This window comes from Empidonax traillii, unplaced genomic scaffold, assembly GCF_003031625.1.
Source record: "Empidonax traillii isolate 1590-97213 ecotype Southwest subspecies unplaced genomic scaffold, ASM303162v1 scaffold68:size1967880, whole genome shotgun sequence".
NCBI classification, from domain to species: Eukaryota; Metazoa; Chordata; class Aves; order Passeriformes; family Tyrannidae; genus Empidonax; species Empidonax traillii.
In genome coordinates, this window is record NW_020955261.1 from 1,887,604 (window position 1) to 1,904,536 (window position 16,933).

A 16,933-nucleotide genomic window follows, 5' to 3' on the forward strand; every position below is an offset into this window, starting at 1 on the left:
CATTAATTTCCAAGAAGTAGCTCCCTAATAGTTCTTGTAGTATCATGTGCTAATCTATCCGTGGCATTCACAAAAGCTTATTGGATTCTTCTGCTAGTTACATTACTATGCTAGCATCACCCAGCGTTGTTTAGCTCCAGATAACAATTTCATTTAAAATATTTGAAGCCAGCCAAACCTTCAGTTCGTATCTGCTGATTCTTTGTATGTGCAGCACTAGGTTAACTGGCTTGCTTAAAGGAGTGTTTACAGACACAACTCGTTACTTGGTACAGGTCATGACGTGCAGTGGGAAGTTCTGCAGCTTACTCTGAAAGTTCCTAGAATACAGGATAAACTGAAATTATTGTTAGGGCAAAATGATACATGTTTTAAGCATGCTAAATGCTGTTAATAATGTTTTAGGATTAAAGGATGCCTTTATTCCAAACCATGTGTAAGGCTGATGCACGTTTCTATTGTCATGAGTACTTTGAGAATAATCAGGACTGGGATGTTACTGTGTTCCCTGGCTGTCCTTTGCTGTATCTCACTCCATGCAGAGGGTAAGGGAATCCAATCCCTGGCTCTCAGATTTCAGGGTCATCCCAGTCTCTAGCAGAGCAGCAGTAGTGCTGCAAAATATCAGTATCCTTATGGTTGGGAGAGACCATGGAGGAAAATCTGAAGGAACAGTGCTACCTTCTTTTTTGGGTCTTTTATCCTGCAACTAATAGGGGAAGCCCTTAGCTGTGGGATGGTGGAGGCATTTGTTCCTAAGGGAAATTTCTTGATCATTGGCTTAAACGATTCTTCCTGGAGAATCCTAATTTTTTCCCATAATTCTGTCCTACTACTCACACTAGTCCAAAGTTCTGATGACTACACATGTAGGAGGTTTTGTTGTTATTCCTGACTGTTCTCTGTTTGCCAGTGTCCCTTTGTAAGACAAAGCATTGGACATGGTGGTGCTGGGAGGGAAGCACATGTGATGGTGGGGTATTATGTAGTTCTGTTGCTAATAATTTGAAGGCTGACCCTTTCAGTGTTTTGCTGTTTACTGCAGCAGTATATTCAAGCCCACTTTCAGTCCTTCTTGCCCTGTCTGTGCTGTTCTCGATTCCTCACCACCTTTTGAGTAATGAGGCCTTGAACTATAGATATGTGATTGTACCAGGGTCTTTGTAGCTCTTTCCCTACCACTTATGATCTGTTTGATTTTTCTCATGTGTGAAGTTAGCTTTGTTAAGATGATGTTCTCAGTAGGGCCTCTGTATAGACAGGGACTATGATTTTCCTGTTCTGAAACTTATGTCCCTTGCCTTTTTGAAACTTATGTCCCTTGCCTTTTTGACCTGGTGTTACACTAGCTATTTAGGGGTTTTATTCTATCCAAAATTAATTTATAATTTGCTGATGTTTTCTTTTAACTTTACTGTGTGTTTTCCCCAATGTTTCTTACTTGCTTTTGATTTTTTTTGTGTCTTTCAACTTTTAAACTCTTTTTGTTGTCTTCTTTTCATTTTACCTGCTTTTTTGCACTGTATTATATTTCCTGTTGATATACTTGCACAGAACCTCTCAAGCTATTTAAAAATATTAGGAAGGCCTTAACCTTTTTCTTTTGGCTTTGCTTTATTTCATGGACATTTTCCCGAATTTCCCATTTCCAGCTGCGTTGATTCTCTGGATTTTAGATGCAACCTTCAGAAAGCCCTAGTTCTCCAAAGAATGCCCTTGTGCAGTTACGTTTTCTCTTATTTTCTAGGTGAAAACTTGTATGGAGCACAATCTTTAACATGATCTTTTGTTGTGTACTTTTGAGTCTCTGTGGTGCTTCCAACTACTTGCTGTTACTATGTCAAAATTAAATCTTGTTTCTTAGAATGAGTTTCCACTTCCTGAAATAGATGAGATCAGATGATTGTCCCCCCATATCATGTCATTGTAGATTAACTGCAATTGTTTTTACAGCATATGCATATATACTGTCTTTGTAGTATGGTGGAGTGGTTTGGACTGGCTTATCTCTTTACAAGCAGGGATGCCCCTTGCAAAAAGTTTACTGTAAATAAATTTAATGGGAGCAAAATTAGTTCAGAGTAATTGCATTCATTGCACTGAGCTCTTCTCCAGTCTCCAAAGAGGAGGAGGAATTTCTCTTACGGAGATTTTTTTGTTCTTTCATCCCTGCCTGGAGCACCTCTGTGTTTTGGTGCAGGGACCATTTTATATGACTAGGATAGTGGAATATGAGTGTGTACACTTGTACAGGTGTCCCCATCTGTTATGTAGAATGTTTTATGCAATGCATGTTAGACAGAGCTTGGAGAGATTTACTGGGCTCAGGCATTGGGTTATCATTGAAAAGTGTTAGGAGGAAGTAGGAAAATGTTATTGTCTTTGAGGACTGCTACGACTTTTCATATCAAGGTATAACAGTCTGCAGATAAACTTCCCACATTTTCCCATCTCACTGATCTTTTGCAGCTACATTGGAGAATATGAAATGATGGCTGTTAAATTGAAAGATTCTGTCTTGTCTTTTAAGTTTATAGAAAAAGGTGATAGGAAGATTAGGTTAAGAAAATTAATGGAGTTTCTGGAAAGTCCCAAAATGTTTTTAGAGATAGCGCCATAGTACAATTCTATGAAAGACAAGCCTTTTGTGACAAAACCTTTAAAAAAGAAGTCTATACATTTCCCATGGTATTTAAACCATCAAAGGTAATAGAAACTGTAGTGTCAGAACACTCCTTCCATTGCTGCCTGAGAAACAGATCTCATGATTTTTTTCTGTCCAACTGGTTTTCTTCCAATCTAACTTGTAGTTGATATCTAGTTCATAATATCAGTGTTGTAGTAAATATGTAGCTTAATGTATGCTGATTGCATGTATTATTTAAGGCAGTGTAAAACGTACTCCGTTCTTGTTGACAGCTGTTAGAAAGATATGTATCTTTGATTTGTCCAAAGTCTGAATATTTATAGATGATTAAAATGAAGAGGTTATTTAGCAGGTGCTGACTGCAATTTTGTAGCTGCAGTATTGTAATCACTTCATGAGGTTTTTCTGTTGAGGAAACTGTCTTTGTTTAATGCTAAAGGATGTAGATAATCTGTCTCTAATGCCAAATTATTTCAGGGTGTGTTTCACAGTTTCCCCTACATTTACGTAGATCGGAAAAATGAATGTTCCAAACAACTTGTGGAACAGTTTCCATATTAACTTTTATGTACTAAAAATGTAATTAAAATTGTTCAACCCAAAACATAAAAAGCCGTCTAAAATTTAATTTATATGTCTTTTTTTAAAAAAAATATTGTTTTATTTAACAGCTTTTGTTAATATGGTGATTTTGAATTTACCCTGGTAAAAGTCAGTAGCAAGCCACTATCACCTCTTTAAATGTAAGTGGCAGGAACCATGAGGAAATACTGAATTTGAAGAGGCATCTCTTCACACATGGTACTTTTATGCCTCTGGAGTGAATACATGGTAATCAGTTTGTTATCATAAACAATGCAATCCCATTAACTTTTAAGGTAAATAGCGTTAGATGTAAACATCTTTTTTACATTGCTACATGATTTGATTTGTTCTGCATATGGAAACACTTCAAAACTTTTTAGCATTTCATCTTTTGTGTAACTGGCTTATGATTCTTGTGATATCTCATCTTCTTCCTGCTGTGTCAGCTTTGCATCCTTATCCCCTGTGCATTAGCCTCTGTTCTGCCCTTTTCTTTTTATCAGTGACACATCTGGAGCAGTGACATTCTTAGTCCCTTTTCTGGGGACTTCTGGATTTATTTTAAAGCTAGAGGAGGGGTTTCTAAAGATGGGATTTGCCTACTACTACTAATTCCCTACAGTTCTTTTTTTCCCCTGACAAATGACTGGTGTGTTTTGGTTAAAATGAGCATTGTTGTGTTGGTACTGGTCAAATATACCAAGAGAGATGATTTGAGTTTGTTGTGGTTGGGGAACAGGAAATGAGGGAAGGGATTTGGTAAGTATCCCATGATGCTGTTACTTCTGACCAGCTTCTGGAAAGTTATCAGTTAAAACACTTGCTTTGGTTTTAAAGTCATTAAACTTCAAAACTAAGCAAACAATGGGAATAGATTTGTCGGTATTTTTTATTGCATCTAGTCTCTTCTTTCTCAATGCTTATTTTTATTTCTAAAATGAAAGTCCTTTTGTATCTTCTGGCTCAAAGAAAAGGTTGCCAATAAACGCTATTTTTTCTTATACTTGGGGAACAATACAGCTAGGCTAGCTGTTACCATTTTATTTTTTTCCTTAATCCGTTGGTTTGATAGAGCATACAGAAGTGTTCTTTTTGGCTGTTTAATCAAACGGCATTGCAGATGATATCAAAATTAATATGGCTTTTAAAAGAATCAGATTTAATTCTATGATACGTTTATTGTTCCAAAGCATCTGGGGCAGTTTGGGGAAGATGCAACAGCAGACATTTTGCATGTGAAGCTTTTAGTTGAAGTGGTGAATAACCTTGGACTGGGTATATCCGAAGGACTAGTGTTGACCTATATCCTGTTGTGACAGCTGAGAGCAGCAGGTTGGAACTGCTGGATGAAATCCATACCCAGTTGCCCACTGTACTTTCTTCTTGTCACTGCACAATGTCAAACCAAAGACAGTTCTTTTCTTTCATTTTTTAAAAAGGGTTGCTTATTCTACCTGTTTACTACTTTAAAGAGAAGAGAGCCTTGCTACTGTGGTGGTACAATTGAAAAAGTAATTGAAATCAGTGGCAGACTGTGTCCAGTCTGAGCATCCACCCCACATAACTAGACAGAGGTGGAATACTACTTCCAATTACAATAAACTGATGCTTTTCTTTCTCATTAGCCGTTTTGATGCCTGCTGATTTTGTTGGATCTCTGTATGAAGTTGTAAATGGTGTGTGAAATAAAACACTTCGCAGTTGATGGATATGATCCTCATGATTACAAATGCTCTTCAAATTGCTGTAGTATGCTTTGTTTAGATCAGACATGGAAGTCTACCTAATGCATAATACTCACTTTAGAAAGGAGATAGAACTAAGACCAATGCTGGGGATGGTCTCCCTGTAATCATTTTTCTGGGAGGGAATCAAAGTTGGCTTTTAAACATAGTCTTCCTAATTTATATTTTTCTGGACTGGTATCTGGGTAGTGGTACTGGGAGTTCCTCGCTGGCCTGTATTAATTCCTATCCCTTTCTCCTAATTAAAAAATTAGATACTTGAGAGTTATACATGACTTGTCAACAGCACATTGGCAATCAAGCAGGAATTTATTAATTCTTGACTCTAAGCTTGAGATCCACCTTCTGGTATACAGTCTATTTAAAATAAAATCTGTCTTAGCTTGTGTGTCCTTATTACATAGCTTTTACTGAATGAAATGAATATTCACTACATGAATATATGTATTAAGTGAATGCTTAAAAAGAAAGAAATGTATTCCAAAATGTGTTTTGTCTAAAAGAGTAGTATGAGTTTTAGTCTGTTGTGTAATGGCACTTTGATATGATAATGTCATTCTACTCTTTGAGAATTTATACTGTCAAGTAGAATAGGGCTTGGGATCCTTATGAAGTGAAAGAATGGAAACTTGTCAACTCAAAGTCATTTTGGAATTAGGCTTGCTCAGTGATTTCAGTATATAGGCATGAATCATGACTCAAAAACTACTAAAACAGTGGTTCTACTTTATCATCGCTATTTATTTTATCAGTATGTTTTTAGCTCCCAGCATAATGCTCCTAGTCACCCAGATTCTGTCATTGGTCTCTATGCTAAAACCCTTTTCAACATATAAAATGAAAATATCCCCGTTCATTTTCGTATCAGGCAAGGAAAGGTGGAGTGCACTGCAGCTTTCAAAATGCCCTGTACGCAAATGATAACAATAATCTTTGAACCACCTGCACCATTTTCCAGTCATCTAGGAGCAATACCTGTAGCCAGGCTGGAGTATATTTAGCTGGGCAGAGACAGAGCATTTCTTTCTGTAGAGCAATGGGAAAAGGAAAGCAAGTCATGTCCTCTTTTCTCTTCCTCACTGGTCCAGTAACAATAGACAGCTATATTCCCAAAACGAGCTTTTGCATCTGAAGCTGTTGCCAACAAATGTCAGTGGTTTTTAATAGCTGTTTTATCGTCCTGCTGTATTTTTAACTTTTCTCCCCCTCCCCTTTTTTTAGTTTTAGTGGGCTCAGGCAGGTTACAAATATGAGATGTCATCTTAGTAATGACTCTACAGTGAAAACTGAAGTAGTGAAACAAAGCATTTGCTGCAGTGAAGTGTTTTTGTTGCATACAGCCTCTCGACTAGGTTTTGCAGAGAGGATCACTTCCCTGGTGAATGCTTAAAGGAAGCCCTTGCTGATTAGAGGTGATGAAGGCCATCACTTCTCTCTCTTGTTTTGTTTTGATTCTGTTGTTGTTAAGCTGAGGACCTGATGCCTGTTGTGTGCTCTTTTCCTTGGTCTTTAGGCTGGCATGCTCCCATTTCTAAAATGAGACCTACCAAAATGGTAATTTGCATCTATAAGTGCTACTTTAAAGAAAAGAGAGATAATTTGAATGTGTGCACATGTGTTTGATTTATTCTAGTGGTTATGTGCTATTTGCTGCTCTTGTGATTAAGGACTGCCCATTCTGTGAACGTGGTTAATACTTTGAAAACTTGAAAGATATGATGGCACCCCACACAATGTCAAAATGTGCATTTGAAGTAAAAGCCCAGCAATTCAGTTCCTCTGGTCTTGTTCATAGCAGGTAAAAGGCTGCCTTGATGACACTTAGAGCAAATGAATTTCTCTCCTGCAGTCATGCACTGAATAAATTGCTTGATCTAGTTTGGTACAAAAGGACATGATCTATAAATAGTTAACAGAGCTTTCTTCAGGACAAGTGATCTATAGACTGGAACTCTCTCTTGGGGTCTTTTAAAAAAGTAAGTGCTGATATGAACAAAAGGAAAGTTTGTTTTAAAAAAAAAAAAAGGTCTTTTTAATGAGATTGAAACTCACATACTTTAGCTCTCTTTTGAGAGAATCTGGCCAACCATTTAAAAAGTCCAGAAGGCTAACCTTACAGTAACTTGAAGAAAAGAAAAAAGGTAAGTCCGTTTATCTGATGTGAATATAATGTCAATAACTGCAATCTGAAAATGCAAGCTAAAAGAGCTGGTTAATTTGAATCAAAGAAGTTTCTGCCTTATAAGCATCAGTGAGTTCAGCTTTTACTTGAAAATCAGGTTTAGACTTAAAGGAACTTCTCTTTATGACATTTTTATGAGTTTGTCGATACACCACACTGTTGACCATGGGGTCTCTGTCCTATGTGTTCTTTTTCGCACGTTTTTGGCAGATAATCTTGAAGTTTTTTTGACCATTGGTATCTGTGATAAACGAAATTTCTAAGACATTTTATTGTGCTAAAGGAAGTGTCCTGTGTACCAAATTTCATCATCTGGCATTTTAAGAAGGAAGCAAAATTTTATAAAATCAAAGAATCAGTAAGGGTGGAAAATACCTCCAAGATCATCAAGTCCAACCTTTGACCAAACACACTTCATCAATTAAACCATTGCCATGTCGTCATTTCTTGAACAATTCCAGGGATGGTGACTCTACCACCTCACTGGGCAACCTGTTTGAATGCTTAACCACCCTTTCAGGGAAGAAATTCTTCCTGATGTCCAACCTGAACCTACCCTGACACAGTTTGAGGCCATTTTCTCCTATCCTGTCGCTAATTGCCTGGGAGAAGAGGCAGACTTCCATCTCACTACAGCCTCCTGTTGGGTAGTTGTAGAGAGTGATAAGGCCTCCTTTTCACTTCACTAAACAACCCTTGCTCTCTCAGCCACTCCTCATAGGACATATTCTGTATGTATGTACTCTGACTCTATGTCTTTCTTATATTGAGGGGCCCAGAATGGAACACAGTCCTCAAGGGGTGGCCTCTCCATTGCTGAGTATGGGGGGACAGTCACTGCCCTTGTCCTGCTGAGCATACTATTTCTGATGCAAGCCAGGATGCTGTTGGCGTTCTGGGCCACCTGGGTGCACTTGCGGCTTATTTTCAGTGTCTGTTGGCCAGTACTTCCAGGTCCTATTCTGCCAGGCTGCTTTCCAGGCTTTCTTCCCCCAGCCTGTAGTGGCATTGGGTGGTTGTGACCCAAGTGCAGGACTGAGCATTTGGCCTTATTGAAGCTCATACCATTGGCTTTGGCCCATTGATCCAGCTTGTCCAGATCCCTCTACAGAGCCTTCCTACCCTCCAGCAGATCAACACTCCTACCCAATGTCGTAATGTCTGCAAACTGAGAATATACTCAATCCCCTTATCCAGGTCATTGATAAAGATAATAAATAGGATTGGCCCCAGTACTGAGCCCTGGGGAACAGCACTTGTGACCAGTTGCCAGCTGGATGTAACTCCATTCATCACTGCTCTCCAGGCCTGGCCATCCAACCAGTTTTTAACCTGAAGAAGATTGTATCTGTCCAAACCATGGGCTGCCATCTTTTCCAGGAGAATACTGTGAGAGACAATATCTAAAGCTTTACTGAAGTGCAGGTAGAAAATGTCCACAGTCTTTCCTCCTTATACACTAGGCGGGTCACCTCATCCTAAAAGGAGATCAGGTTAGACAATCAGGACCTGCCTTTCCTAAACCCATGCTGGCTTGGCCTGATCCCCTGACTATCTCTGCGTGCCATGTCATCCCACTCAAGATGACCTGTTCCATAACCGTCCCTGACACCAAGATCAGGCTGACAGATCTGTAGTTGCCCAGATCCTCCTTCTTGTAGGTGGGTGTCACATTGGCCAACCTCCAGTCATCTGGAACTTCCCTGGTGTTAAACAAGACTGTGGCTTGGCGAGCTCTTCCACTGATTCCCTCAGTACCCTTGGATGGATCCCATCTTACACCATAGAGTTTTGAGTGTCTAAGTGTCTCAGCAGTTTGGTAACTACTTCTTCCTGGATTGCAGGGGATCTATTCTGCTCCTATCCCTGTCTACCCATTCAAGGGGCTGGTTGCCCTTAGGATAGCCAGCTTTTCTGTTGAAGACAGGAGCAAAAAAGACATTAAGTACCTCAGTCTTTTCATCATCCTTAGTTACGATGTTCCTCTCTGCATCCAAGAATGGATGGAGATTTTCTTTGGCCCTCCTTTTGTTGTTAATGTATTTATAAAAACACTTTTTATTATATTTCACAGCAGTGGCCAAATTGAGTTCTAGCTGAGCTTTCGCCTTTCTAATTTTCTCTCTACATGATCCTTGTATTCTTCCTGAGTTTCCTGTCCCTTCTCTCAGAGGTCATAAACTCTTTTTTTTCCCCTGAGTTCCAGCAAAAGCTTCCAGTTCAGCCAGGCTGGTCTTCTTCCCTACTGGCTTGTCTTTCAGCACGTAGGGATGGCCTGCTCCTGTGCCTTTGAGATTTCCAACCTAAGTATGTGCAGCCTTCCTGGACCCCTTTGTTGTTAAGGGCTATTTACCAAGGGATTCTCTGAACCAATGAGTTCTCTTTCACTGAGCAGTTGAGACCAGTCAGCTTAAAAGTGCTGTCAAGGTGTATTTCCATGTAAAAGCTTGTATGACCTGTGCTTTTAAAGTTGAAGTTTTAGTGGCAGCGCAGGCCAAGGTGGTGATGGTGACAAAGGAACTGGCATGTGTTGCTGGTGTGGATGTTAATCCTGTCAAGAGTCCTCAGGTATGTACAGAAAAGCTGTCAGATATCTAAGGATAGCATCCTCTACATGCAAGAATACTCAGGAAAATAAACAACTTTATCAGGAAAAGAGCTTTGCTAAGAAAGGTATAATGGCAGAGCTCCAATGTAAAAGCAGCACGTAAGAGATAGAAGCCTGGACAGGATACAAAGGGGGAATTCAGAGATGTTTTCTGAGCATAGAGGGATGATGTTAGGAAAACCAAAGCTTACCTTGAATGTTGCAAGGAATGTTAGGAAAAACACAAAGATCTTCTATCACTGCATTAGTAATAAAAAGCTGAAAAGAGGAAATCCTCCATCAACAAAGGAGTAAAAACAGCAGACACAGATTAGACTGAGACACCTAAGGACATCTTCGCTTCTGTCTTCACCAGCAAGATCTCTGAGGCCTGTTTTATTAGGGGAAGGATTTGGGGCATAGGCAGATGCAGATCAGGCCAGTGATTGGGAGAGTTCAATGCATGGAAGTTCTTAAATCCAGACAGATTGCGTCCAAGAGTATCAAGAGAGCTGTCTGATGCAGTCGCAAGACTGCAGTCTATATGTTTGGAAGGTCATGAAGACTGAGGGAGGTCCTTCATTACTGGTGAAAAGTGAATATTGCATCAGTCTTGAGAAAAGGCCAAAAGCAATCCCCCTGGAACTAACTATAGCCTGGAACTAACTACAATCCCCCTGGAACTAACTACAGCTTCATTTCAATCCCTCAGAAATTTATGAAGAGGAGCACATTTGTAGACACATGGAGAAGGTGGTGGGGAGCATGAATTTATTGAGGGATGATCAACCTGACAGCCTTCTATGATAAACAGACAGAATTTGTAGTCTAGGGAAGAGCAGTGAATGTCATTTACCTTGACTTTAGCAAGTCTTTTGGCGTGATTGCACACAGTCAGATGGATAAAAAGCCAGTTGGAGTGGTTAGGCTTGATGGGTCATGGTTAATAGGTAATGGGTTGTACTCCACTTGGAGATCACCAAGGATCTGCAAGGTTCTGTATTGTGACCAGCCCTATTCAACAAACTTATCAATACCTAGAAGCGGCAATGGGAGTGCAGTCATAAATTGACAGAAGACATAGAGAAAGTGCTCAATACAGTCAAGGGCAATGCTGCCACCCAGTGGGACCTAGACAGGCAAAAATAGTGGGTTAATGGGAACTTTGTGTAACTGAACAAAGTCAGTGTCTGTCTTGTGGACACAGTATCTAGATGTGGTCTGAATTTTTAGTAGAAGGATCTAATCACCTCATTCTATCAGCAGACTGCACTTCTGTTAACAGAGCACAGGGCACTCATAGCAGCTTTTGGTGCCAGGGTGTGCTGCTGACATTCATGTCCTGCTGACATGTCTGCCCACATCTCCAAGTCCACTTCCACAGAGCTGCTCCCCATCCAGTCAGGTTGCAGCCTGTATTGTTGCAATGGGCTCTTCCTTCTCACATGTTGGACTTAAAAATTAGTCTTGAATTTTACAGAGTTTCCATAAGCCCCCTCCTCTTGCCTGTCTAGGCCCGCTGGATGGTACCTCCAACCTAGAGTGTGTTAACTGTTTACCCCAGTTTTGTGCCATCTGTAAACTTGACAAGAGTACACTGTCCCCTCTTCCAGGACACGGTCCTGGAAAATGTCCAGTACTTTATGGGTAATCAGACCCTGGTTCACTAGCAAATACAGTCCAGAGAACAGAAGGAAAAGCATATACAACAAGAGGAAGCCTAACTAGTAAGCTGCCCACGTGGGAAATCTTACTAAGTTTCTTTGCATTTATGACTAATGCATTTGCATTTATGAATAGCAACATGTGAAGTACTATTTGGTTGTTCCTATTGCCTAATGTGGCAGATGTGACTCTGTTTTTATTCAAGGTTCTTAAAGACAATGTGAAGAAGTTGGACCAAATTGTGTAAGAAGACCCAATAGTTGGCAGGACAACTGCAAATTTCCATGAGTCTTTACAGGCTCCAGGTAGCCATTAATTTTCATGATAAGGGAGTGTGTTGTGATTATGGGCTTTGGAAATATAGAGAGAGACGCAAAATAGTGTTTGAACTCTCCTGCTGACTGGGAAAGATTTTTTACATTGAGGACTAGCAAACTATTTCACAAAATGCCTTCATGCATTATGCTTCTAAAGGAAGTCTTATACTCATCAGCCCCATAAAGATTTTCATCACATTCCGAAGACTGTGTGGGACTACAAAAGGTGAAGGACTATAGCTTTGGCATAGGATAGTTTTCACGTGCCTTTGCTGTTCCATTCCATGTGCTTCTCTGTTAGCTGGACAGTAAATTAGTTGAGAATTTAATGAATTTTGTGAAAACTGGAAACCAAAAGCTGCCTTGTTCAACTCAGTTTTGCTTAGCCTGAGGTCACTGCAGACTGTTACTGAATGTACTGAATATTGTTGCCTACAGCCGGACCTTCTATTGCCACACTGTGCTACAAGTCCTCTGACCACCTCCTCTTCTGCACAGGAAGCAATACCTATCCTTTACCTGACTTACAAAAATGTAAAGAATCTCCTTGCTATTTTTGGCATGCGTTTAGCAATAATGAAAGTAAAGGATCTTCAGCGCCCAAGGCAGTTACTTTTTCCAGAGAAGAGGACATCTTTATGTAGGTTTGAATAAAGTCCTCAACCATGTAAGCTATCTCACATTTACAATAGTGATGCTTGCTAGTTTTGTTCCTTCCTTACAGGAATGAAACAAATGTTTCACTTCATAGTGCCTTTGCTGCCCACTGGATGTGCCTTAGATTTCCAGCTAAATTAATGCCAGTTGAAGGGATTGGAGGCTATGACTGTGAATATTCATTAATCTCCCGTGAAGAGTAATGTCTGTTTTCCTGAAAGGTACATCTTCATGGGCAGCTGTTTTGATCAGAGAAAGATTTCAGCAAGGCAGGTCTGCAGAGGATGACATCTCATTTGGTAGATCTGATAGGAAATGCCATCACTTTTGCTATAGCAAGAGGCAGAATGAAAGGGTATATGGAATATGGCTAGGGGTAGCATACCAAGTAGTTAGCGCCAAGACTCTTGAGTTAAACACGTTGGGAGGCAGAACTGGAACCATGGGATTAAATCAGCAGACTTAGGTTAGTCAGACTGAAGGTTGGCATGAGGAACTTCAGGCATAATGTTTTGAAGGATCAGGCAGGAAACAAATGCTTGAGCTGCCCTCCAATCTCCTGGAAAACTACCTTCATTTCCAGGAGAAAAGAAGTGACATGTGCCAGATGTACTCGAGACTCTGCATTAGTAAATTAACAGGGCTATAACACTCAGGCTTGTGCTGCCTTTTTTAATTGCCTGACATGCATATAGAATGCCAAATGTTCTTCTCTAAAGGAAACTGAATGCAGATTATGCTTTGCAGCTCTTTGCACTATTGGTTAGCTGGTACTTATCACGCTGAACATCAGGAACTCAGTCCACAAGAGGTGAAGGGGCTGCTACTTGTGTAGTGCAGGTGCATGCCAGTGAAAGTCTGCAAAGTTGTGACAGTGGAGTAAGCTATTGACCTTTTTCTAGCATCGTGTCTTGGACTTGTCATTCTTCTTTCTGAGACCTCATTTACAATAGCTTTTGAATTGGAAATAATTGGAAAGGACTGTGGCTGCTTTTATCTTTTATGCCCTTATATAGGGACAAACAAACCTTTTTAAAAATGGAACAATCCACTCCCACTACACCACGTGGATGTATTGTAACAACCACAGTTACTGTAGATGCAGATACGCGTGCCTACACACACACACATGCATGTATTCTTGGAGCTGAGTAGTTGAGGATAAAGCTAGAGTATATAGCTGTGGTGTAAAGCAAAATGTAACTCCCACTGCAGGAGTGAATTGACTGGGATCTTTTTCCTGCAGTTCAAGTGTTACCATCCATTCAGTGATGATTTGTTCTTGGCTGTCTTTGGAGCACAGAAACAAAATAAAACAGGAAGTAGTCAATGTAACTTCAGTAGTTAATCCCCACGTCCCTCTTCACACCCTGCACCCTGATGCCCCCTGTCCACTCCCAAGCCTAAAGCAAAAAGACCCTGGTTTTATTGCAGTATTTGTTAGGTTCCATTATTATATCCATTGCTAGAGGATGAATGAAGGCAAATGCAAACTTCTGACAAGTTCCTTGACTGTCTTATCTCTTCCCATGCTTCTGCCCACTAAACTGGCTAGGCTGTTGGCTGCTGAGCTGCAGAAAGAAGGTTTACTCTATTAGGTAAGGTATTGGTTTGATTTCAAACCCCACCTGGTTTGTGGTCCACCATGTCCCATCTTCCCCCTTCCTCCCCCTTTTCCCTCATTTTTAGTAAAAAGTAACATACTCGCTACATCATGAATTTTTTACCCTCAGTCCTCGTTAATTTTTTTATGATATCCTGACCTCCTCTCTTTATCATCCTACTTACTGGATCACAGATAGCCAAATTTCCTTGGGATTCTCTTGGCTTCAGATCATCTTCTCCAGCTGCATGTACCACACTGAGCTGGAAGTGAAAACAGCTAAAAGCTTGCAGCTTCGTTCTGTGAGAAGAAACTGCAATTTATGGGATATGCATTAGTTCACATAACCCTTCCCCTGACTCTTTATTCTTTCTTGAATGGGGAAACCTAGCATCTGCTTGCTGTCTCTTCTTCCAGGGTGGTTTCCACCAGAGATGTTTTCATACTAATGTAATCTGGAATCAATGATGGCTAGACTTTTATAGACCCTTGTGAGGGATTTTGAACAGGTCATTTACCACTGTGACACACTTGGTTTACTTCTCTTTTGCTCATCTGTACAGTGAGAAAAGAGCTAATGATTAAACTTGGGTTTGTTGTGGAGATATTGACTTGCATCTTGTCCCTGGGACACCCTTTGCTAGAACGAACTATAGATACTGGCTATAGATTTTCTGCAAGGCTGCATGTAAATCCTACAGTGCAACGAGCAGTACGGTGCACAGGTGAAGGTTTTTTTGGTGACCAGTAGCCTGGTCTGCTTTTGAACCATCTCACCTCCCTCCCTGGAGACGCATGGTAAATGATGTTTTCAGACCCAGACTCGAGTGCAGAAAAGTCTTTCTTTGGTTTTAGAGAAAGAGACAGACAGCTTTTTAAGTAATTGCCTTAGCAAAGTTCAATTGGTAATCAGAGGGGGTTGAGACAGAGTGCTGGGTTTGCTTTTCTCCATTTGGAGAGTTTTTCTGATGTTTCTCCTGTACTCAATAAAGACAGTACTTGCTGATTCAGGTATGCTGAGAGCGAGCTAGGTTCACTAGCATGTTCCAGCTGCTTTGCAGTGCTCTGCAAATGCAAACCAGCTGCAGGCCTGGCTTAACTCAAGCCAGGTTTGTGGCTGGTTTGCATCACTGGAGCAGTGTAAAGTACCTGAAGCATGGCAGCTAATCTGGCCTGTTGGTGAACCTTTATAAATGACTTGTTTTTCTTCATGTTCTTTACATGTAGCTTTATTTATAGTTAAAGCCCATAGACATTGTGTAGATTGTATTGCTAAGGCAGACTTTGTATTCTGAACTAAAATCTATAAAAATAGAGGGTTTTTTAAGCCAGACATTTTTCTTCTTAACAGAAAGAAAATTATCAAATTATACACTGCTCCTCTGCACTTCTCTATTATGGATTTCTTTTAAAATGCCTGTTCTTATAATAAGATGAAATAGTAATTCTGAGATCTAAAAGAGTAGGCATTGTAAGTTTTATTTTGCAAAATGTGGGCTCAGCTTTTATTCTAAATGCAGTAAATTTTCTCCAGTTTGAGAATGTATACAATATTTGTGTCATTATCACTATTGTCTGTAATGTATGATTAAAAAATACTTCGGAGATTTTGAGAGAGGGAGGAAATTGGTCAACTGTGATTTTTTCTTGTGTTTATAGTAAATTATATAACTGAAATCATACTTACTTACCTTCAATAACATTATGAGTGCTCAAAATATGCAAAAAATATTAATCACTAATTCTATTAGTCCATGTATAATAATTTTTTTCGTACTCCATGTCTTTGAGGCTCTTATAATCTTGAATATGTGATGTGTGTTTTTAAATGGTATTATACAACAGAAGAATGACAGAAGTGTCATTACAGATACTCTGGTCTACACTGAACCCAGAATTTATACTCTTCACCTAGAAATATTTTTTTAAAGGAATATAGGATGATTAAAAAAAAAATCTTTCTGGATAAACATATTGGCATTCGAGTCAGAAAATGTATTGCTCTGATCAGCTGTATATTGAAAGAAAACATGTCAGAATTTGCAAAGTTTTTCTAGACTTTGAGGTAAAATGCTGAAGAATTAATTACTACCTCATATTAATTAAGATAACAATGCAAAGCCCTTCATTAGAAGCATAGGAAAAGTTCTTCCTTGGTCCTTGGAGAGAATATTATATGCAAGCCCTGTTGTGTGGGTTGCAAGGTGTCACTGGAATTTATATGCATTACTTGTCTAATTGCAGTAAATGTAGCATGTCCAGATAGGTTTAAAAGTTGGATGGCTGTTTGTTACTTGCTGGAAATCACTTGAAACCTTGCTACTCAGAGGCAGCTGTTCACAGGTCCTTCACCTCTCCCCAGAGATAGGTGGAAGACTCTGTTGTTGGACCCTGTCTTTTATGGCAGAAGCAGTAAACATGACAGGTTGTTTGGGAGCCATCTGTTTTAAAATGGTTGCTGCTTTGTATGCAGTAATGAACTTGAGATCAGTTTTCTGTCTGTCTTCACAGTAACAGCCTTGTTTGGTGTCACAACAGGTGGAAGTTGATGGGATGAAACTAAATGTGACCAGCGAGTGGAACCTGGCTTCACCCTTGTTGTCTATCACCATTGATGGCACTCAGAGGACTATACAGGTAATCTCACCAATGCATCATTTGTAGAGCCGAGATAACCAGAAGTCTCGGGGCATAAAAATAATACTGAAATGTGGGGTCTAAACTTGCTGCATCATAAAAATTACGTGATGTTATACGAGTAGCACAGTGTTTCTACTTTGAGGCAAATTCACTCTACTGATGCTCTGGATGCATTCGAAGGTACTTACCAAGAGTTTTGAGTATCTTTCTTTTAAAGGAAGTTCCTTATGTAGACAGAAGTTTACCCCATCTTATAGGATCTCTTTATTAATGGCTTGTGAGGAGACATAGTTCCTTAATCACTT

The 16,933-nt window shown here is 39.8% G+C and overlaps 1 protein-coding gene across 1 annotated transcript in view; it reads left to right on the forward strand.

Annotated features, from left to right (window-relative positions):
- PCCA (propionyl-CoA carboxylase subunit alpha) overlaps positions 1-16,933 on the forward strand; it is a gene marked incomplete at its 3' end in the record, with an annotated part of 260,224 nt that overhangs the window by 189,327 nt on the left and 53,964 nt on the right. The window contains exon 20 of the mRNA XM_027880315.1: positions 16,527-16,625. Within this exon, the coding sequence (XP_027736116.1) occupies positions 16,527-16,625 (99 nt within the window). The remainder of the gene's footprint in view (positions 1-16,526; positions 16,626-16,933) is intronic.